This window comes from Drosophila pseudoobscura, chromosome 4, assembly GCF_009870125.1.
Source record: "Drosophila pseudoobscura strain MV-25-SWS-2005 chromosome 4, UCI_Dpse_MV25, whole genome shotgun sequence".
NCBI classification, from domain to species: Eukaryota; Metazoa; Arthropoda; class Insecta; order Diptera; family Drosophilidae; genus Drosophila; species Drosophila pseudoobscura.
Window position 1 is genome coordinate 26,318,398 of NC_046681.1, and position 22,771 is coordinate 26,341,168.

At 38.9% G+C, this 22,771-nt stretch overlaps 1 protein-coding gene across 3 annotated transcripts; it reads left to right on the plus strand.

The window, feature by feature from the left end:
• Nucleotides 1-218: 218 nt before the first annotated feature.
• LOC4817511 (ATP-binding cassette sub-family G member 4) lies at nt 219-22,361 on the plus strand. Of its 3 annotated transcripts, none has more exons than XM_015180820.2 (12): nt 219-319; nt 12,032-12,460; nt 12,526-12,643; nt 13,871-14,066; nt 14,146-14,291; nt 15,861-16,099; nt 16,176-16,316; nt 16,700-17,022; nt 18,891-19,059; nt 20,483-20,583; nt 21,306-21,464; nt 21,531-21,875. In XM_015180820.2, the coding sequence occupies exons 2-12, from the start codon at nt 12,082-12,084 to the stop codon at nt 21,873-21,875; spliced, it is 2,316 nt and encodes a 771-aa protein (XP_015036306.2). In that variant the 5' UTR covers nt 219-319; nt 12,032-12,081. The 3 variants fall into 3 exon arrangements, with proteins under 3 accessions (XP_015036306.2, XP_001356929.2, XP_033235897.1); XM_001356893.4 differs by lacking the exon at nt 219-319 and adding an exon at nt 6,176-6,873; XM_033380006.1 differs by lacking the exon at nt 219-319 and having other exon boundaries at nt 12,082-12,460; nt 21,531-22,361.
• The last annotated feature ends 410 nt before the right edge of the window (nt 22,362-22,771 follow it).

The window sequence follows — 22,771 nt, forward strand, 5'->3', positions numbered from 1 at the left end:
TGCGATACTATCGACTGGCATAAAGTGACATAAATGTGCCGCGCCATCTGGTGAACCTTTCATGGCAAATTTTTCGATACTAATACAGAATTTAAATATGTTACCACCAACTGTTGGCGCGCTGTGACCAGAATGCAATGCATTTTCAACCCCCTTTTTGCACTTTCACCCCTCATTCGGTGCGGCTATTACGCGTTTTGTTTTCGTTTCTTTTTTCCCATATAGTAGTTTATATTTTATTTGTGCTGCAGTTGCGGGCACAACAAGTAGTGGGAAGAGAAGCCACCGCATTTGTAGAGGCATATTTTTTATATACTGTGTAAGTTTAAGTTTATTTTGAACAGAAAGAGCTTAAATGTAAATGTGAAACAATAATTAATTAGTGAGAAACGCTCAATGTTTCAATGATTGTGCGCTCAAAGAATAGTCTTGACTGGCTAGTGAAATTCAATTATTGCAAGTGCTGTGTATGAGGAGAGCCTTTGTGAACCCTGCCGTGCGTATATGGATTATTCATATGAATATAAAATGTCCATATAGCAGTGTATCCCACAATCTCACTTGCGTGGACATCAACAGTTGGTGTGTTTTGGTCAGCTTTTGGCAGACACGTCCGACTTCCACAGGGTCGGATATGGATAATTCATATGAGTATATGCACCACAAGCTCTCTGGATCGGACATACTCAGTTTCAGCAAACGTCTGGCCTTTTTGGAGATGGTTTATTCATTCATACCATATCAAATGTCTACGTACGAGTACATAGTGAAATATATACAGTGCAAGTTCTCTTCAACGGAATATCAATTTCGTCTAGGGCAGCGTATATACAGCACAACTTCTCTTAAAACATGACAACCATTGTTCCTTTGTTTTGGTTCAGCCCTAGGCAGACTTTTGTCTATTAGGGTTGGTTTAAGGATAGATTTAAAAGGGTTTGAACTATCTTCCTAGAGAGCATTGTCTGTAAATTTAATAGAGTTGTTTCTTTGGTTTCTTCTTTTCGCTGTTTTTTTATAACATCCTAAATGGATTTTAAGGAAGTGTCTAATTGCACCACCACCATCGCAATAGTTCTTCTCCATCTCTCTATTTCTGTACATTCCATCTCTTTCTCTATAAGCATTTATCTGTCTTTTTCTTCAATCTACTCAATTGTCATTCAATTGATGGGGAACCGTTTTTGCAGCCATAAGTTTTCTGCTTATCATTCTCATTGGAGGGGGATTCAAAATAAAAACTCACTGGTTTTTTCCTATGATAAGCTATATCGGTCAAGTTTGAGCATAATGTCATATAATAGCCGATAAAGACGCATATGCATCCATGCAGCAGCTGCTTGATCTATTATTTTTTGTTCTGTTCCTTTATTTTTGCCGCCGCTTCGACTTAATCTGCGAAGGCTGAGTGCCATTGACAGCTGTCTCATGGAGGTAGAGTGCAACCACCTCAACTCTCTGTAGGATCATCATTTCATCATCATCGATTTCCACCACTTTACAGTTTATTCTTACAGTTTGTTCAACTCGATTCCATGAAGAGCAGCAGTCTTATAGGAACTGAAACAATGAAATGACCAAAAGAATATTGATATTCATATGCAACAATCCATTGTGAGCGGAGCTGAGCGCGTCTTGTCTTTCTTTCAGAACACACCTTTCGATATACAATATACGAGAACATGGCATCGTAAAATATGGACTTGGCTCGCGTGTCTCGAATTCTAATTACTCCTCCTTTCTGTTCTGTTCTGCTCTTTCGCGGGTTTCCGGTGGCTTTCTGGACATCGCTCTGTTGTTGGCTTATGTCTGTTATGGTGGGTGGAAAGAAAGTGACGCATGGGTTTTGGCTAGAGATGAAACTTTGGTTGAGGGAGGTAACGCTACTATGGGGAGGAAAAACCAGAAATAGTAGTAGTAACTGATGGTTAATTCAATGTTCTTTTGGGGGAGCATAAAATGGTTTTTGAATGTGTATGAATCACTTCATGATTAACAGGAGGATTAACAGGAACTTATAGTTTTGTGTCCCCACAAATAGCTTACATTTATAATGAATGTAGTAATATGTTATACTGGAAATGAATAATTGAAAGCAGATTAGTATCTTATTCTATAATTCAAAATCAAAATCTATAATCGAAAAACTGCATAAAACCCATAATTTTAAAGATCCGAGAATACGATGAATGACTAAAGTGTAAGATCTGGATAGTTTTGTGATTGCTATAGCTTTCAGAATCTTTAAAATTTCGTTTGAGATTGTGTGTGTTGAAGCCCTGCTGTCTTTCTCCAATTTTTAGATTGGAATTATTAGAAAATTCAATGAAGTTTTTCTCTTTACTTTAATTTTTCCTATGGGTATAATTATACCCTCACATGAAAATCGGGCTCCGATTTGATTTCTCTTTTCGTTGTATAACTTCTGCCTGCAACAGAAAAGGAAGGTAATTTTGAGTTTTCATTGCACATTTGCAATCGTTTCACTTAGAGGGCTACTTAAGTGCGGCATTAGTTTTGGTTCGCTTAATTTCTATCCCATCCCAATAAATCCCATCGCTAAAGCGTGGACTATATTCCGTCTCTGGAACCAAATTGATTCATTCAGTTCTGGTCCGGTTCGCTCTCGTCTGTCTACGCCACCATCGTCATGTACGCCCGTCGTAGAATCTCCTAGCCGAGATCTGATACGATCATTAAACGATTGATCGCTCTATCATTCTTTGGGGAGATGGCAGCAGACCAAAATGCTAAGTAGAGAGGTAGCATGAGGCCGGCTTCACTTCACTTCATTTATTCATTCATTGGATTCATTCATATTTATCTAACGTCACGCCAAATGGGCTTGCCCCGAGCACGTTCCCGCTCTCCCACCTCTCTGTGGCCTGCAGTGGTGTGCATGCCAATCAGGCTCAGTGTCTTTCCAAGACAGTCCCAGTCCCAGAACCCAGGGCCCAGACTCTCCCTATGGTACCTTTCCACCCCCTGTCAGACTTAATTAGTTCCCAAATGGAGGGGATTCCGAGTTGAGTCCGAGTGCTGTGGATATTGGTACGTAAGCCGATTTGGTTTTGGATATATATGTATATAGTATATTTGTATAGTATATATTTATATCTCATTAGCGAAACATTTGGCGTCCAAAGTGGACTTTTAATAATGCGATTTTATTTTCTTGCGATTTCTGGCCCGGCATAAAGAAAGACTTCTTATTTTCTTATTGCTTATTGCTTGACGATGATTCTTCCCTTTTTTCGGTTCATTTTTTTGTATAAATTTGTTTATTTATTGTACTATCATCTTGAAAATTTTTGTTTTGGAATAAATCTCTCTGGCGTAAAAGTGTCGCCCTGGAAAAATAAATGATCTTGAACCCAGATGTTGACCCTTTGTTTAGCACAGTTTTGCACTGAATCGTGGGGTAAGTTTTCATATTTTATTTGGGTTCGTTTCCCGTCGAACACGCTCTATCCTCATGTGCTGTCCCCGGATTGCTATCAAGGTTTTTATACTATATTTTTGGAATCTATAGTATTTCAAATAAGTTCTATATAGTTCATACATAGATCGAAAAGAACCCAAATGAATTTGTCACCTTTAATCGGGGGGCGACACGCTTTGTCTAATCAGCTAACTGTCGGGCTTACAACAGGAATCAACAGCCCCTTGATGACGATCATCATCATCATCATCATCATCATACCGTCAACGTGATCTCTGCTTGCGTAGTTTGCCTCCGACGACAAAGTGTAATTTGTTCGTTAGCTTTCAGTGCATTAAAGCCTAAGTTGTCAACCGAATTGTATAAGCAAATAGGTTTCCTATTCAATTAAATCAGCTTAATGGTTTTGGGGCCCTTCTGATAAGCTTTGGACCTTAGTCCCATTCCTTTCTTCGAAGCTATATTCCCCTAGGTTGCCCTGGGTTCCACCAAATTATATTTTCAGGGAATCATTTAATCGCTTAATTAGTCGTTACTTACTCAGACTGGTACAAAAATAGGGTTCGTAAAAACTAAAGGGCAATTCTTTTTGGAAAGCAACACTTAAGAAGATCTCATCAGCAGTGCGAAATGGTATACAAAATTTCCGGAAATTCCTCTGTGAACTCTGAGATGTCTGAAATGTTTAACCAAAACGTTTAACGTGAAATCAATATGTGAATCACCCAACCAGAGATTGAAGCAACTCCCACAAGGTCTTTGAGTTATTGTAGTTTTTCCAGCGACAATTATTGGAGGGGGGAAAATATCGCGACGTTGTCTCGCGAGTCGCGAGTCGCGAATTAGAAATTCAAATGCAGCTCCCACAGCTCGGCGGGAATCCACGTAACTGAGATAAATCATCTGAAGAGGATTGAGTAATATTGCGAGCTGACGATGAACAAGTAAATTTTCATTGGCCAAAGTTCGTGGGAATCGCTGCAAATGTTGGGGTGTTGAGTCGGGGGTGGAGCATACGCAATTGGTAGCCTAATCATTTGATGTACAGAGAATATATCCTATCTACCACATTATTATCATCGCTGGCATCATCGCCTGGAAAACCCACATAATTGGGGTGCTGATAAGCAGGCCAAATATCTGAATTATCTGGGCGGTGGATCGCTATCTTGTTGTCCCATCCAATGAGGCTTATCTCCCGCCTGTAGCTTGGAAATTAATTACTCGCATTCCCTCCGTTGGCATCCAAGGCCACCTCATCCGCATCAACATCCAAAGGGAAACTGCGCCATTTATCCGAGCTATGGATTGCAATTGCTGGGTTCACGAACCCAACTCAATCACCATAATTTGATGTTATAAAAATCGATTGCCCGACTGGCTTTAGAGTCCATCCGGCTTGCAGATCACGTAATTATCAATTATCGACTGAAAATGCTCATACGATACGTTGAACGCGATTTGCCTATCGTCTAATTGCCAGTTAGGAATTGTCTGTGTGTACAATGTAAGTCGATTCGGGATGAGAACCAGTCGTCGACAGAAAGGTGGAGAGATGAACGCGGCAAGCGTTGGGCAGAGGGTTAGGGCTAAAGGTAGGGTTGCGAGTTGTACTATGAACCCAGATCAAATCTTTGAGTAATTCGTGTCAGGAATAGATTGACTAATTGATTGGTTATAGGGATTGTTTAGCCCTGAGTGAGCAGCATTTTAAAGATGCTTAAATGGAACCAATATGCGATGTATTCGAAGTTGATGTCAAGGGGTGTGGCATTGGAGATGTATGTAGGATAGCTGATAAAGCTAAAAGAAAATGTTTCCCAAAGCAATAGGGAACGACCATCCTAAAGAAAAAATATATTAGTTTTAAGAGTTGTTATCTTATCTTACTGGTATCCCACCCATACAATTCTACAAAAAGATACCGCGTGCATAGGAAATTTATCTTAATTTTATAGAACCCAATAAAAACTAAAACAAGAAAAAGTTACAGATAAAGATAGTCTATAATGGGAGTACAGAAAGTGTTCCCTGCCAATTACCTCGTTCCAAATTAATTCCTTAACGAACTGATGATTTGAGTAAATTCCGCCAACCCTATTAGGTACGAAACCCTTCTCAAAACCTAGTATTAAAAGGCCATTACTGCTGCAAGTTAATTGCTGCAAGCCAATACTTAATTAATTTATTTATAACACACGTTTCCGATTCAGCCATCAATAAAATCCAAACAGCACTTAATAACCAATATGGTTAATAACCCACATCCCAAAGAGATTTTCCAAATCAAAGGAATTTTAGTTGTTGAAACCGCAAATGAATGAATCACAAAGAAAGAGAATTGCGAATCAAATATGCAAGCGACGTCACCAGGGAAACTTATGCCAAACCACGCACAGAGCCAATCCCCAAGAAAAGGCGAGAATTACCCAGCCCGACACAGAGAGAGAGAGGGCTTACGAGATATCCGATTATAACAGTTAACGGTACAGATATGGAGGTCAGGGCCTGGAAATGCACAATGCATTCATTACAACAATAAGAAAGCCAACCGCCTAACGTAATGTAATAACGTAAGCAGCCGGCAAGAGCGCAATAATCTTCGAAGAGAGAGCCCAGCGTGCGCGAGAGACTAGGCGAGTGAGAGCAAGCGATCATCAGCTGTGCGCTGGAGCAGCTGTTGTTCGAGTTGGCTGGGGTCTTATAAGAGCCATGTGGAGAGCACTTTACCGTTTATTTGTGGCGAGCGTCGCGTTTGGAGCGCACGTGTAAGCGAAACAGTAGCGTAAGGGGGAGGCCTGAAAGAGATAAAATAAAGCAAAATCGAAAAAAGTATATAATGCACAGTGGCAAAAAAAACAATTGAAATTAATTTACGCGCCGCTGCCCATCTGCATAAGTTCAATGAAGGAGGCAAAAGCAGAGTGAAACAAAACCGCGCAAACATACAGTGTCGTCGTCGTCGTCCCTCTCGTTTCCACTCATGTGAATGTCAGTCCGAAAAGGAAGAAAGTGCAATACAAAATCGAATTCAATTGCACAAAAATACAAAAAATAAAACCGCAAAAGAGTTAAAGAGGAATCCAAAAACAATCGCGTGTTCATGCAAATCGAAGACTGGAAATGAGTTTTCTTGGGCTCAAGTTTTCTTAAATTTTCCCAGTGATGTGTGTTCATTCATGAATTGCGTTCTGTGTCGATGCTTTTCCACTTGTCAATTGCTACGTCGCATTGTCTTGGTCCATATGCGCACTCGTATTCTGCGTCTCAAAGAGAACAATATTATTAGTAACTACAGCAGTCACAAGAAGAGGAAACTTTCAACAACAAAGACCAGCTGAAGCATCGAATCGAAACGAAACGAAAGAAATAAAGAACTTTCCGAGTGCATCGCGTGTGTGAGAATCGTCATTCGGGAGCGCAGTCAACAGGTTCGTTAACATTACCCACCTCTGACCCACTAACAAAAGAGTGAGTGTGAGAATGTAGAAGAGTTGAAACCAAAAAGAGAGAGGGACCGAATTAAAGCACATACATATGTATGTATGTATGTGCATATGAATGTGTGCAGGAAAGAACGAGAATTATGGGAGAACGAAAGTATACGTATGAGAGTGCACTCCTGCCCAGCCCGTATGACATTTACTGATTTCGTCAATGGCCTTAAAACGCTGAAAAAACATGGGATTCCTCGAAAAAATAAAATTTGTTTATGGTTGAAAAATATAAGTTGAAGAAGGAGTTCTTAAGTAGTATTGCTACCCCAAACAAGAGAAAAAAATCTAGTCTTCCAAGAAAAAGCGTAGTGGTTAGAGGAAATTAAATAAAATGAGTTGCCTTCGTAAATAAAAAACTGACTGAACGAAACAATGTACAAACATATGTATGTACATACGTACCGCTGTTTAAGCATTTCCAAAAATCCAACGTTGTTTGAGTAAACTTAAACTTATCTTTATATTTGATTGTTGCTCACCAAAAATCAGCTGCTTTCTACATGAACTGCTTTCACTTGTAAAGCGCATTGCTTTGCAAGTCACAAAACAGCTGATTTCAAAGCAATGGACGGTGCTATATTTCTCAACCATTATATTTTAATTAGAAAATGCTAAACAAATTCAAACATAAGTCTCCCGCTTGTTTAATTATTCCACAATCAAATTAGTCATATTTTCTTGCTTGCATAGTAAGTAGTTGGCTCTCACAGTGGAGTGAATACTAAGTAAGTGCCATATAGCTTCCATGCCTGCTGCACATGTGTTCTTTGGGCATCGGTTGCTCAATCGACTGACCCGATCGATGGGATGGGGGGGGGAAAAGCTTCTATCCTCTCCTCTCGCTCTCTCACTCTCACTCTTACTCTTCGTTTTAGAAAGAACTTGAAAATGTAGGCCACAAATGTGCGACTACAGTGCGACTACTCGGACAATGGACATCGACTTGATTATCCGATCTTCGACTAGTCGGAACATTTCCAGTTATATCATTCGATCTGGTGTTTCGCTTAACGTATTCATGACTCGGACGGTTGGGGTATGGGACATGTGCATGGAATTACAATTTACAATTTGTTGCGGGAGGAGCAGGCGCACTTCTAGCAGTCACTGTCTCCGATGCAAATCCCAGATAAAATTTATACAGTTTTGTGGCTAATCTAAAATGTGTTTCTAATTGGGCGCAGTAGCGGTTAAGATAATTATTTTTGACAGGGAAGCCCACTTCAGCTAATTATAGCTCTTTTTCGGAATTTAAACAAAATGTAAATTAAATTTTATCTCGCTTTAAACCAATTTGAGCTGGTGTTTTGCAGTATCTCTAGCTCCATCTCTAAAGTAGCTTCATTTCCCCTTTAAATTTCCACTCAATCATCTTAATTTTCACCAATTTTGTCTCATTACGTGATCGCACATACCATACCTTTACGGATTGTAAATACATATGAAAACAAATTGAGAACTAATATACACATACAATACCGTATACTATACGTATCATATATCATATACAAACCGAATATAGCGGTCATTGCCTGACTGATGGATCGACTACACAATCAACAAATGCGAAAAGAGAGAAGAGTAGAATAATATTTGGCTTTCAGAAAGCCAAACAAACATTTGTGTGCCGGCTACTGCGACATTTCGTGGAACGAGTTCTTTTGAGTCAGCCTCTACAGCCACGCCCCCCTAAAGTACTAACAAGTATATAAATATATGTATACTATGTATATGCCCTGATCCGTGCTGACCACGTGCTGACCCTGACCATGTCACTTTTCCTTATCGCTTGCCAAACGTGGTTCTTGGGGTCGTATTGTCGTAGTGCTCGTAAAAATATGCTTCTCAGTTTTTTTTAATTTTTTTTTATCGTGCTTTCTGAGACGATCAATTGCCTCATTCTATTGTGCCGAGTATTACTCTTCCAGTTTCAGTAGTATTACTTATTGTGTAGTGTTCTGAAGTTGTTTCATGTTTTCTCCGAGTTTCGTGACTTTAATGGAAATGGTGATCGTTTTTTCGTTTGTGTGTTTTTTCCTTCTGTGAGTTTTATGTATTTGCATGTCAAAACAGCAGACGGCAGAAACGGCAGAAAATGAGCAATTTGCATTGAGTGAGTTATGAGCCAGACCCAGAGTCTAAAGGTCCCACAAACAACAACCTACCTCTGAGAGTTTGCTGTTGAGAGTTTGCCAAAATTTAAATTACGTGAATTACTTACTCGTGGACGTCGTGAGGGGTCTTTCAGTAATATGTTTCGGTTCGGTGCTTCTGAACTACTTTTGAAAGCAATTTACGGGGGTTTTTTCGTTGAAAATTATGTGGCGTTTGAGCAACATAAATCTTATAATGTCAGGGATATAAATAACAGTTGGAAACCATTCCAAAAAAAGTATACAGATATATATCTATAATTTCCGAGAGGAATTCCGTAAGGTTATAAGTTGACAATATCCCCTACTACTCTTTAAGAATCTTGCTGAATCATATTCAAACTCCACTTAAAAAACACACACATATCGAGCTGAAGAACGGAATAACAACAATAACTTCTATCTAATATCCATAATGTAACCTATCCATCAAGTTTGCTTCAATAATTTATACAAGAAATTCTATAAGAGTAAACAATCTTTAAGAGCAAACATTCCTTTCACGTAATATTCTCATTCATTCAGCTAACATTCTTTCAGTTTCATGTTCACATAAATACATATATACTTATACATATGTATGCCCGTCTGTCTGAGTATTTACATATTTAAATAATTATGTCATACGGCGAACACCATAAATTGATCAGCAATTGTCGTGCCCTGCCCCAATCAATGGTATACCAGTATATCGCAACAGGCTCAATGAAACTGCACTCGAAATGCACTCGAAACAGAGAACTATGTATGATAGTTGAATCAAGATCATACCAGACTTGATCTTGATTTGATTTTTGGCTAATTTTCGGTCTCTAAAGAAAATGATTTGGCAGTTTTTGTAGTTTCTTTTGGTGTATTTTCTTGTAAACTGGTTTTCTCGGTCTTTGCCTACTTTTGAGGCTGACATTCTACTGAGGGGCGGCCGGGCCGGGCCGCCAGACACCAACCTCTTTACATCAAAGTCAATATCAGTTTACCACTCGAGGAGTTGTTTGGCAAACATCAACAACAAAATATCTATACTTGGCCAAAAAATACATACGAGTATAGTGAGATATGCCGCAAAAGATGTAAAACGACTTTACAGCACTTTGTGGCGGTAATTTGCATGGTTTTATGGACAGACTTATCGGCGGTATAGCCTAGATATTCTTTGGTTGGTTGAATGACATATTGAAGGCCATTTTTTGGTAATACTTTTTTAAGAAAAAGTACATCAAATAGACCTCTGGAAGTATGATATTTTCTGGACAAATATTTCATGCTTCTCTTACACATTTGGGATAGTTTTCTACTTCAGTTTCTTGATTTAGTTACCTTCTTTGATCTAGATTCTTATTCACTTTTCCATTAGCTCTATAATTAATACATTTCTTGCCCTATTTTAAAATAGTTTTCCACCTTCTTTGCTAATGCTCTAAAAATACCAGTATCCCGCTTTAAACAAATATTTAACAAACTTTAGAGGTGCATAGACCATTTTTACATAGTATTCCCAATATTTGTTTATTTGATTTGTTTGAACATAGGCCTCGAACCTGACCTATGACAAGGTTTTGACAAATTAACAGAGCTTAGCTAATCGGACAGCAAATAACAAAAAATCTATCTCTATCCTAATTAAAATTCAACAGCTGAATTGACAAATATTTACCTTATTTATATCAGAGGGTTTATGGTTTATATAAAATCAATTCCAGAAATGATCTAAGTAAGAACTTAAGCCACGAATTTCACTACATTTGCATAGTGTCCAGTCATCCTATGACCACAAAAAAGAATCCATAAAAAATGACAAGCTGAAATATTTGAATTTTGGTTACATGCCGAGAATACATATTTTTGGGTAGTCGGCTGATAAGTGATTCCCGATAGACCAAACACAGTCTGTGCATAATTTACATTAAATTAAAATAATGGACTCCAAGACTCCAAGACAGAATGTCTAGATAACAGATCTTTAGAATACCGAATACTGCAGAATATTGTCTATCCATCAGTTTGAAATTCCACGGATTGGTGTCAGATTGAAAGTCTTTCAAATATTGTCTATCCATCAGATCCATCAGATGTACCAAAGATTGTGTATACATCAGCATATTGTCCGCCCATTTCTTAGTTTGAAAGTCCACAGAATATTAGATAAGATTGAAATGCTACAGAAGATTGTCTATCCATCTGATTGAATATCGTTGAAATGTAGAGAAAAGTCCACAGAAGTTTGTCTATCCATCAGCTTGAAATTCCGCAAAATATGGGCAGACTTCTCCCATAAAAACAATAGTACGAGTATTTATAATTCACATTACTCACAGAATTCTCACATTACAATAACTTTCTTTGTTCGTAAGAAACAAAGCATTAAATTATATATATGTACATACAATCATTAAATGACGCATCTGTCGCAGCAGAGAGATATGTATGTAGACTTAATAAAGTGTCCCGCAGCTCTAAATTGTGAAATCTAAGCGATAGAACGCCCACACAAATATGTACAATTCGCCATTTACTTTTGTTGTTTGAAATATATAAAAAAAACACCATCTAACGCCCCTCCTAACGAGCGCCAACAGGTCGTTAGGGTTTCTGACTATTATTATCGTAAGGCAGTACTTACAACATCTGGAGAATAAACTGGGAAAGGGAATGATTGCCTAAAGCTGAATATTAGGGTGAGGAAAATTGCAAAATAATTTATGGGGAGGGATAATATGTGAAGTTCATCACTTGGCTGTGCCGTTGATCTTTGAAACTCCACAAATGGAATGAAAATATGGGAAGATATCGGATGTTATTTATATAAATGGATTTAAGGGAGACTTTTACTTAAATTTAACAAATACTGAGAATGACAAATTTGTGATATTGTTAACCCATATTTTCTCCATTTAAAAAGCCTTCTATATCTATATATTTCTCTTTTCTTTCCTTTTCAGAGCTATAGAACCTCTCCCGAAGAAGCACATAGTAGAATATCCCCATAAATATGACACTCTTGCCCGATATAAAACCCACAGATGCCGCCTGCTGTGGCGGTGGGGCACACAGTGATGCCAGCAGCACCTCCGGTGCCAGTCACAAGGGACACCACCATGGCAAGCACCAGGATAGTGGCTGCCTCGGCATAAATTGTTGCACCACAGCCGCCAGTTCGGCGCTTTCCATCGATGAGACATCTTCCACATCATCCCGGGGTTCGGATGCCCTGGCAGAGAAGGTGAACAACAATTTGAACGTCTTCCAGAGGCCCAACTATCATGAGGGCATGTCTCATGCTAATTTTGATCACTGCGAGAAGGTTGATATTGAGTTTTCCGATGTGCGATATCAAGTGAAAAAGTTCTCATTTCCAGAAAGGAAATTTGGTGAGTAACCATTAGAAAGGATATGCTGAAGAGGATTACTCAATTATGGTCTTATCTAATTGCAGTGACCAAGGAAATCCTCCATGGCCTGAATGGTAGTTTTCGTTCTGGAGAACTGACAGCCATCATGGGTCCCTCGGGGGCGGGCAAGAGCACGCTGTTGAATGTCATGTCTGGCTTCTGGTGAGTTTCCCTCGCACTCGCACTCGCACTTGAACTTGAAAATTATATTTTCCTACTGCTCGGCGCTCTGCTGTGACTGATGTATCGCTGAATATGCAATCAAGTTTCCGTCGATTTAATTACATGTTGTTCATATCGTACGAGCAACGGAATATAAAGCGCAGACGCTGCATTCGTTCCATCAATCAACACATTGTTCAGATGTCAGCAATGCCGAGCAAATTGCTCTTGGTTGTATGGCACGATTGATTATGAATATGTATATAGAATATAGATATAGGATATAGAAGGGGCGGCATGTTAAGTGGTGTTTAATGGATTTATACAATTTAAAGAGTGACTAGAGCAGCATTAGATGTTGCCTTAGGTCCTAGAGTTTAGGCATCTTATAACCTCAGGAATGCAGCAGCAAACATAAAAATGGAGCATATAAAATTATGCAGAAATAAAATATGCTCTTTTTTATCCCATTACTCTTCTCAAAACGATTCACAATCTTTCGTGTATTTTCGAATAAAATGCTGTTTATGTAGTTTGAAGCTTGGCCTCCCATCCCGGACGTAATCGCATTACTTCCTCTCCCACTGTCGAGACATCAGCTGACATCAAAACAGTTCAAGTTCCCATATGCCATTGCATAAGTAGAACTTCAGACCGATTCGAATGCACTCTGATGAGTGATTCATTCCCTGTCCGTTGAACGGAATGGAAACGACCCTCCACTGACGCAACTGAAAGGAAATCTGAATTCTGAATGTAATCTCTATATATTTTTGATGGCCAAATGACAGCTATTACAGCATATAACATTTTCAGCTATATAATTAATAAATAAATGTATGCACGTGTCGAAAGGGAAATCGTACGGATCGAATCTCTGTAGAGTATCATAATTAAAATATCATAATGTGGATGCTGGGCGGCAAAGAGCCACCGCCAGAGGAACTGCGAGGCGTTTCCACAGCTTTTCATTGCTAAACGTTATCGGTCAGTAAACTATGAACTTGAAATATGTACGCATATACATTTATTTTAAGTTCGGTTCGTTTCGAGTTCAGAGTAGTGCCTCGCCTCTGTTTCCAGACATTCACGGAGATATTTATTTTTTGCTGATTTTTTTTGAAGGCTCGTGGACTCGTGAGCTCATTAAAATTATAATAATTACTTTAATTGCTTGTTTGTTGCTGATTTTCATTTGTGATTTCTTCCACTCATTTTCTCTGACAGTGCCACTGGAGTGTCGGGCAATATACGAGTTAATGGCAAGCCCATGGCTCCCAGCTCCGAGAGATTCCGTCAACTGTTGTGCTACATCCATCAGGATGATCTGCTGCGTCCCCAGTTAATGGTGGGCGAAATAATGCTCCTGGCTGCACATCTTAAACTCGGTTTTAAGTTCAGCAAGACCTACAAATTGGATTTGGTGAGTAAAAGCAATCAAAAAATCTCTAAGTGGTTTTTTAACAAATACTTTCCGCGTGTATCATCTATCTTTCTCACAGATCAAACACATCTTATCGCTGCTGGGTCTGGAGCATCGCTATAATGTGCATACGGCAAAGCTTTCGGGTGGACAGAAGAAACGTCTCGCCATTGCCCTGGAGCTGATAAGCAATCCTCCAGTACTCTATCTGGATGAGCCAACGACGTGAGTATGAATACGAATACAAGTATGAGTGTACTATATACACGTATAGGGTAAATATGTGTACACTTATGTAATTGAAGTAGCCATGATAATGATCGTCATCTGATGAAGTTCTTTATAGAATACATATTTATATGTGCATACATATATGCGTACTTATTAGCGGAAACTCAGCAAAAAATCCACCCAATGCCTGACCCACAAGTCAAGTTTGTGCATGTCTATATTGCTTCGGGCTTATCTGTTTTCTATACAATTTATATTTTATATAGCTACTTATTTAGTTTTTGTTTTGATCGGTTGGGTTCATTGAGCAGGAAGCTGCGGCAAACGTTTAAGCCGTTTAATTATTTAGAACCGATTGAGTTTTTCTGTTTTATATGCTGAATATCTGTAGGCTGATGAGTTTATCAATCTTATAATTATTGGATTATCTGACAGTTAAGTGCACAATTAATGGTTTGGAGTCGTTTATTAAACACAATAAATGTTTTAATGCAATTTGATTTTAATAATCAAAAGAAAAATGCCCTACTCATTGACTGGAAACATCTCTAGGGCCTTTTCGATTCCAAGGAATTTGGAAGTCTACCCTGTAGAGAGATAGATCCGGGTTCACTCTGGGGCACCAAAAAGCAAGTGTTCTTTTATTAGCTTTTAGTAGATCAAAGTTTACTCTCAATCCAATCAAGCTCTTTTTTGTAGAGAGCTGTTACCAAAGTCCCACTATGAAAGTTTTGTCTGGGTCTGGGGACATAAACTATTTGTAGCATTCCGTCCCGTCTAGACAGAGACTTAGTCCAATTAATTGTTCCTGTTAATGTACTCTAATGACTCCCCGGATTTTCGTTCTCCGAAATAAACTTTCAAGTCATTCGCTGACTGTGCATATATTACCTAAGGGAATGGAAAACTTTGAACTGCAAATTAGATGTCGATTTTCATAATGAAAATTGCTTTGGCAAGCAATCAGATTTCCACAACGACTCCTACGAGTGTATACGTACATATGATTATTAAATAGTGCACAGATCTTATCGACTTGTTATTGTATATAAATCATCAGCTCAGCTAAAGGGCAGACTCTGTCTAACATATCATCGTAAATGGCTTCGAAACACTGCGGGAGAGACCAGTTTTAATCGATATACAGAGACAGAGTGCCACAGAGCCACAGAGCGACTGATAGATGTTAGACTGTCTCTGATCAATAAATTATATTCCATGTACTCCTCAAACACCTCAAACCTTTGCAATGCCAATCAGGCCGATTTGCCGTTCGACTTGCAGTGGTTAATGGCTTTTGGGTACAAACGAGTTTTGTACTTTTATGAAATCAAGTTCAAACAACAATCGCTCATTCGTGCACAGCCCATAAAAGTAAGAAATTTCCGAATTTCGTAATGTCTTTCTTTGGCATTAGTGGTTCTGTTCTCTCTTTCTCTCGCCATAATACGGTTTAATGAGTTACCGAGTTGCGAATTTGCTGCCATAGGTCAGGTGAACACTCATTAAAAGCCGTTGAGTCATACCATACTTAAAGTGTAATTTGTTTTCTCTCATTTTTAGTGGTCTAGACAGCTCGTCGTGCAGTTCTTGTGTGGCGCTGCTGAAAAAACTGGCCTCCCAGGGCCACACCATTGTTTGCACCATTCATCAGCCCAGTGCTTTGATCTTTGAGATGTTCGACAAGCTCTATACGGTGGTCGATGGTCACTGCATGTACCAGGGCCCAGTGCGAGAGCTCGTGCCATTCCTTGCCGAACAGCAGCTCGTCTGTCCCAGCTATCACAATCCAGCTGATTACCGTAAGTCGAGATCTATACAGATCTCTAATCTATATGCATATATTTTTTGTACAACTCATTTGTATGTTGTATTCAGTGCTGGAGGTGGCCGTCGGCGAGCATCAACGTGATCTGAATGAATTGATCCATGCGGCGAATAAAAAGTATTACGAGGATGTTGATCGATATCGTTATATGAGCAGTGCGGATGTCTCACGGCTCATGGCAACAATAAATGGTAAGAGTTTTTTTGTGTCGCTTTCTTGTTGAGAATTGGGGGAAGCTTTTGGAGATACACTTTGAATTTATAAATAGGTCTACTTGGTACTTTTCCTATTTAAAGGCCCATGTAATTATCTCCATCTGTGATTTGAATTGAGCATTACCAAACATATTTTGTGCTTGAGAAATTTTAAAGAAATTTGACAGTCAGGCATTTGATATATGGCCTTAGGTCCTTTAATGGTATTTAGGAGCATCTGGAGCTGCTTTAGAAAATCCGACTCTGCGGCGGTTAGCTCTAAGAAAGTACCAATTTCAGTTTAAGTGTGATCTATGTTATATCTCTTTAAGCATAAACACTTTTTAACCGGCTTTTTGGTTTCTCCACCTTAATGACAGACAACATTGGCGGCAAAGAGCTGAGCACTTCGAATCAAATGTTGCCAACCGTTGCTCTGGCGCAATTCTCCAGCTACGACTATGTGAAACCGGCACAGCAGGAACTGGCGCTGGAGGAGATCAAGGCACTCAGTGGCCCCACGGAGCTGGAGCTGGTGGATCAAGAGCAATCAGAGAATCAGCAACAGCAGCTGCCACTCGCCAATGTCAAAGCAACCGTCAAAGAGTTGGCCACTGCACCGAATGCCGCCAGCTCGGCCTCGTTCCTCATGCAATATCTGCTCCTGATGCAACGTATCTTGATCTGTGCCCGTCGCAGCTACGTGAGTTATACTTGAATGCATAAATAAAATAAATTATATAAAATATGGTTAGCCATTGCTTTTATAAGCCGGTTTTAGGGCCTGGCCTGGATGGTCTGTCACTTTGATTTGGTAATTTGTCTCTCTGGTAATTTGTCCTCGAAATTAAAGTGAAATCCAGTTCCTATCTTGTTTTCATTTTAATTTTCTAATTGTCTTAATAGCTGGTTTTTACTTTTATTTTATTTTTTTGTATCTCTTGTTTTTGGTGACAAATTATTGTTGCTTTACTTTATAATTTAATTTCATTTAATTGTCGTTTGTCATTTGTCGTGCTGCCATTTTAATTCATTGCCAAAGCAAAGGTATTTTTTTTTGGAGGGTTGGCACTTTGCAACGCTTTCGGATTTTGCAAAAAAACAAAAAACAAAAAAATAAAAGGAAAAACAAAACCACAAAAAATGAGATTTATGTGTGGCTTTAATTTAAAGTCTGTATATAAGTCTGGTATAATCCATAGATGTTACTAGCAGGTAATTGCTGAAGGTTTCCAGAGGCTCTTCGTGGCCTTATGATCATATCATAATTATAATTGTTATTGCCATATGTGCGCACATTAAGAGAATATAATGCTGTGTTTTGTGGCTTCAAAGCAATTTATTTAATTTTTTAATATTTTAAAGCTGTTTTCGGGGCTTAGGAAGTTTCAAACCATATGCTTCTCAATTCTGCAAGTACTTTCAAGACAGCTACTTGATTTTATTTTAATACAAAAATATTTGTTCAACTCGCATGAAACTCTTGAGAGCTTATTCCCCAGAAAGTACTCAACAGATACTCACATCGGATTCACGTGAATAAATATCATCAAAGGCCCTATACCTAATTAGAATTATTTACCCATTATATGTCACGGTTTAGAGCTCGTTTAGTTTTATTTCTTTGCCTATTTGCGCTTATTGTACTGCAGGTGTGATAAATATTGAGTGGGGGCAAAAGTTTAAATATTTACCATGGCAAATGAATCAATTACCGCGCTAGCGGCATCGGCAGCGGCTAAAAGCGATTCTCACAAGATTGATGGATGACGTTTATCATCTGAATGTGAGCAATTAGCACATGGCATTTGTTTTAAATGTGAAATTGAACAAATTGTTTAATGAATAATTAGCATTAGCATCCGGCCATAATTTTGTTGCTGCCTGCAACCCACCGACCGCTGCACAAAATGATTAATACAGATTTGCATAGATTGCAATTGCGTTTGAGTGAATGTTTTAGCACCTTGCCAATTTGCTATTGACTTGTCAAACACCCCGACTGAAGACTGAAGACCGTAGACCGACGATAGAGAATCTCAAGATCTCTCCAAGCAGCAGAGAACCACTCAACCGGGCCATAACTTCAACGAGCTATTCCACAGCTCTAACCTTCACATAGATTTCGGTTTTTAGCGAGTTCTAATGACCAACATCATTCGGACTGCACGAGTGCATGTGTCTTACCCTGTGCAGCTGCAGGTGCAGGGAAGGGTATATTGTGTTACAAGGACGTTGACTCGAAGATTGTTATGAGCAGAAACGAAGGGCGCAGATGCGAGTAAAATTTGAGATGTAAGAGCATCTATCAGGCAAACCAAAACTTACAGAAGAATGCTGAATACTAACATCAAAGCTCGAGCAAAAGTTAACTAAACGGGAAAAGAAATCACAATCCTTGAGATGTCATCGTCTTCTGGGGAAGGTGCCTACTATATACCTAGTTATTTTATAAACTGCCAAAAATCTTATAATACCTGTTTCCCAGGTATCAATGAGTCGTTTTAGCACGACTTCTGCTGCCCCGCCCCCACATGAATATATCTAATGTACGCCTTGTATCTTTTTCAGTTTCTGCTTCTAGCTCGGATCTTTTCGCACATTTTCATTGGCGTCGTCTTTGGCTATCTCTACCTGAACGTGGGCAATAATGCACAGAGCGTGCTTGGCAATTACGTCTATCTGTACGGCTCGACACTGCTCTTGGTCTACACGGGCAAAATGGCTGTGGTCTTGACATGTAAGTAGTGGGATTGTGTATCGCCAAGATAGTACATATGTATAGTCAATGGTGCTGGGGGTCTGTTCAAGTATTTCGCGTGTTTCAGAGGCAGCCACTGGCAAACAGCCTCAGACAGAGACTGAGACTCTCCCATTTTCGGCCAACATTTCCTATTCATTGATTCTTGTGGCACAAAATGTGGCCAACAAAATATTCAAAAGTTGTCCCCAAATTTGGACGAAGCTGCAGCTGCTGCTGCTGTTCTTTGGTGGGTCTTGTGCAATGGCTATTTATCTTTCTTGGCCACCTTTGGCTTTGCTTTGTCTCTCTTGTTGTTTTTTTCGGCAATTCTATGTGTATATTGTCAACTGTCTTGTTTCTGTATGTATCTACTATTTTGCTTGTATTTCTCGGAATGCGGATTGGCCTATACACGTACACATTTGTCTTAACATTTGCACAAAAGTTTTAAATTTTAATTGGCAAAAAGAGCGAAGATTAGTGGACAAGATAGTCGGCTTAAGTCTGGAGATCAGTGTTTGAAGATATCATTGAATTTTAAGGCTTGTTCGAGAGAATTGGCAAAACTGGAGAACTTATGAATATACATATAAATATACGAATAATGAAGATATCGACGGGTAGAAGTGAGGAGAGGTACTCCAACTTGGGAACTGGAAAATAATTATCTAAAATGAATATCATACAATTTATAAGGGATTACTTAATATATCAAATTAATATGCATAAATATGCATTTAAAGCCAAAAGCGGAAACTCGTTTCGCAATAGAAAAGAATAGCCAAACAAATCATTCAACTTTAAACTCTATAACTTTTGACATAACGAAATTGAACAGAAAAATTGACATCAAATATCTACAATCTTCAAAGCTCTTATGATATTAGTCTCTTAGGGAAATATTTGCGGAATGATATGTATCACTCCCCGATTATATCCACACCGATTTCGCACATTAACCTCGTAGCAAGGTCGGAGATCTGATCAAATGTAAAATGTCGAACCACTTTATCATTTATAATTTCCATGTAAATTACCCCAAAATGAGTTTCTCACCTTTATAAAACCAATCCTGAAGCCTAAAATGTAAATAATCGTAAAGTACCAGACGATGAGCGTATGGACAAGCGACACAAGCTTGGGGGCTACGGCTATTGTATAATAAAACCGGTATATGAACGATTCTCGAAGCGTTTTTACAATAAATGAGTCCGTGTCAGGGACTGGGGATCTCTCTTACGAAAGAGAGATCAACGGGATAAGGGGGATACGAGTTAAGATCTTTACCGGTTTCGGTTTACTGACCTGACCTACATAGGTACGGTACAAACATGTGTATGCACATACACATATCACCTTCGTGCACATATCGAATTTAATAAATAAATAACATTTCTCAATTAATTTTTTTCATTTGCAGTTCCGCTGGAAATAGACATGCTGACAAGGGAGCACTTTAATCGCTGGTATAAACTAGGGCCGTACTTCCTATCGCTGATCTCCTTCGAGATACCCTTTCAGGTTAGTAATCCCCACCCGCATCGTCATTCCGCATCACCCATTACCCATCACCATGATGGACATCATCAATCATTATTTAATGTTTAACAATCATAGATGGTGGTGGGCTTTTGTTTAATGAATTGCTGGTCCGGTCATTAAGTCAAATTAGCGACGTGAAATCGCTGATTTTCAGGTTTGTTTTGCGTGACAGACTCGCGTAAGTGGCCCCGTGCAGTGGACTCCACTGACAATTTGGCTACCAGCTATTCCCCGAAACGATTGTTCACCGACGGAGAGAAATTTCCACGTTCTGTTGTTTCGATTTCAAAAGAATTGCTTTCGTTACTCTTAATGGATTGCTGATTCCGATTGCTGCTGGTCCGAGTATCTTAAGAATCGCTGTAGAATGAGTAATCAAAGCATTCTCAATTGCTTCCGATCATGAATGCAATCCAAGCTTGCAAGCTATAGGTTTAGTCATGCTAGAAATCAACGAGGGAAACAAATCAGAAGAGCTACATTTTATGGGTAATTATACCGAAATGAAGATTTTGCAGTGCTGCTTGGAGGAAAATAGATGCACTGATCAGATGATCATTTTAATTTATAAATAGTTATAGAAGTAGAAGAATAGTAGAGCTAAAGTATATGATCTTCCGAATCATGCACATCCCTTACATTAGGCATATCTCTTCTTATTCTGTTACTTAACCTCCTATGTATTCGTGGTTTTCTTACAGAGCCTCTGCACCGCCCTGTACATCATCATCAGCGTTCATTTGACGGGTAACGATAGCGTAGAGTCTTTTCGCATATACTACTTTATGCTGCTGGGAATAATGGCTTCGTTGAGTGCCCAGGCCTGGGGCTTCTTCGTGGGAGCCACGCTGCCAACAAAGGTGGGTTAATCACACCTTAACATTAATGAAACTAAAGTTAATTGATATATTATCTTAATCCGACAGCTTGCCGTATTTTTGGGACCCATATTAGCGGTGATGTTCTCTGTGTTTGGCTTTTGTACACGATACATAGACATCACACCGCTGTTCCGTTGGATGTGGCATTTGAGCTATTTCCGGGCCGGATTCCATGGTGCTTTGAATGCGATCTATGGGATGGATCGCGCTTTCCTCGAGTGTCCGGAGAATGCGATGTACTGTCATTTCAGGAGTCCCAAAGTGTTTCTCAAGTACATGATGATCTCGGACGTGCACATGTCCGACTGTCTGCTGCTCATGGGCATAGTGATCGGGGTGATGCATGTCCTGACCATCCTCACGCTCTGGCGCAAGCTGAACAAACGATAGGAGCTAGTCCTACAAATTCTATGTTTAATTCTTTTACGTTCTTAAGTCTACGTTTTATTCCCTATGTAAATAGTTGGGTTTGTCCATCAACAAGTCTCTGTTTTTATTTCTCTGTATCTCCCTGTATCGTATCTTTGGTTAAGTCTTGCATCTACATATTTCGTCTGCGAGATCTTTGCTTATATTTTACTGATCGACCCAATCGTAGATGTTGAAGCTAGCTTAATTATTTATTTAAATATTCATTGAAATATTGTATGCAAGAAGGCTTTAGGGTAGCTTATTCCAGTTTAAGTGCTGAATACCAAAAAAACAAATCAACGAAAATAACCCATAATCAATGTCAATCGCCCAGTTTCCATCATAGCAATCAAAACTTGCCATTTTCCTACGATTTACAAATTTCCTTACAACAACCCCCCATTAACCGAGCTGGGATTCCTGCTGGAATTCGGGCTATGCCAAATCTTGAGTATCATCATCTAAGTACGTAAGGTTCCGCACAACAAAGATACATTTGTGATCAACATTTTTGTTTTGTCTCTTTAGTGATTAGCTTTAGTTTTACTTTAAGTTCGAGTTGTATGCTTAAAACGGCTGATGATGATCGAAATTCTATAGCAAATCTTTTACATTACATTTCGATTTGTTTTAGTTTCTTAAATAAAAACATTTTGGTAAATTTGATATATAATTTTATATGGTTTTCATTTCGATTTTGTTTTGGTTTTTTTTGGGAATATAGATCAAATTAAGAAATTCTGGGAAAGTTTTTATAAGGTTAATATGCATAAGGTATTGTTCCTGAAGACTGGAATTTTGAAGTACAAAAGGAAGATAGCATTTTAATGCGTACTAGTTAAGCCATGAACAATTTACATATGACAAAGAAGAAC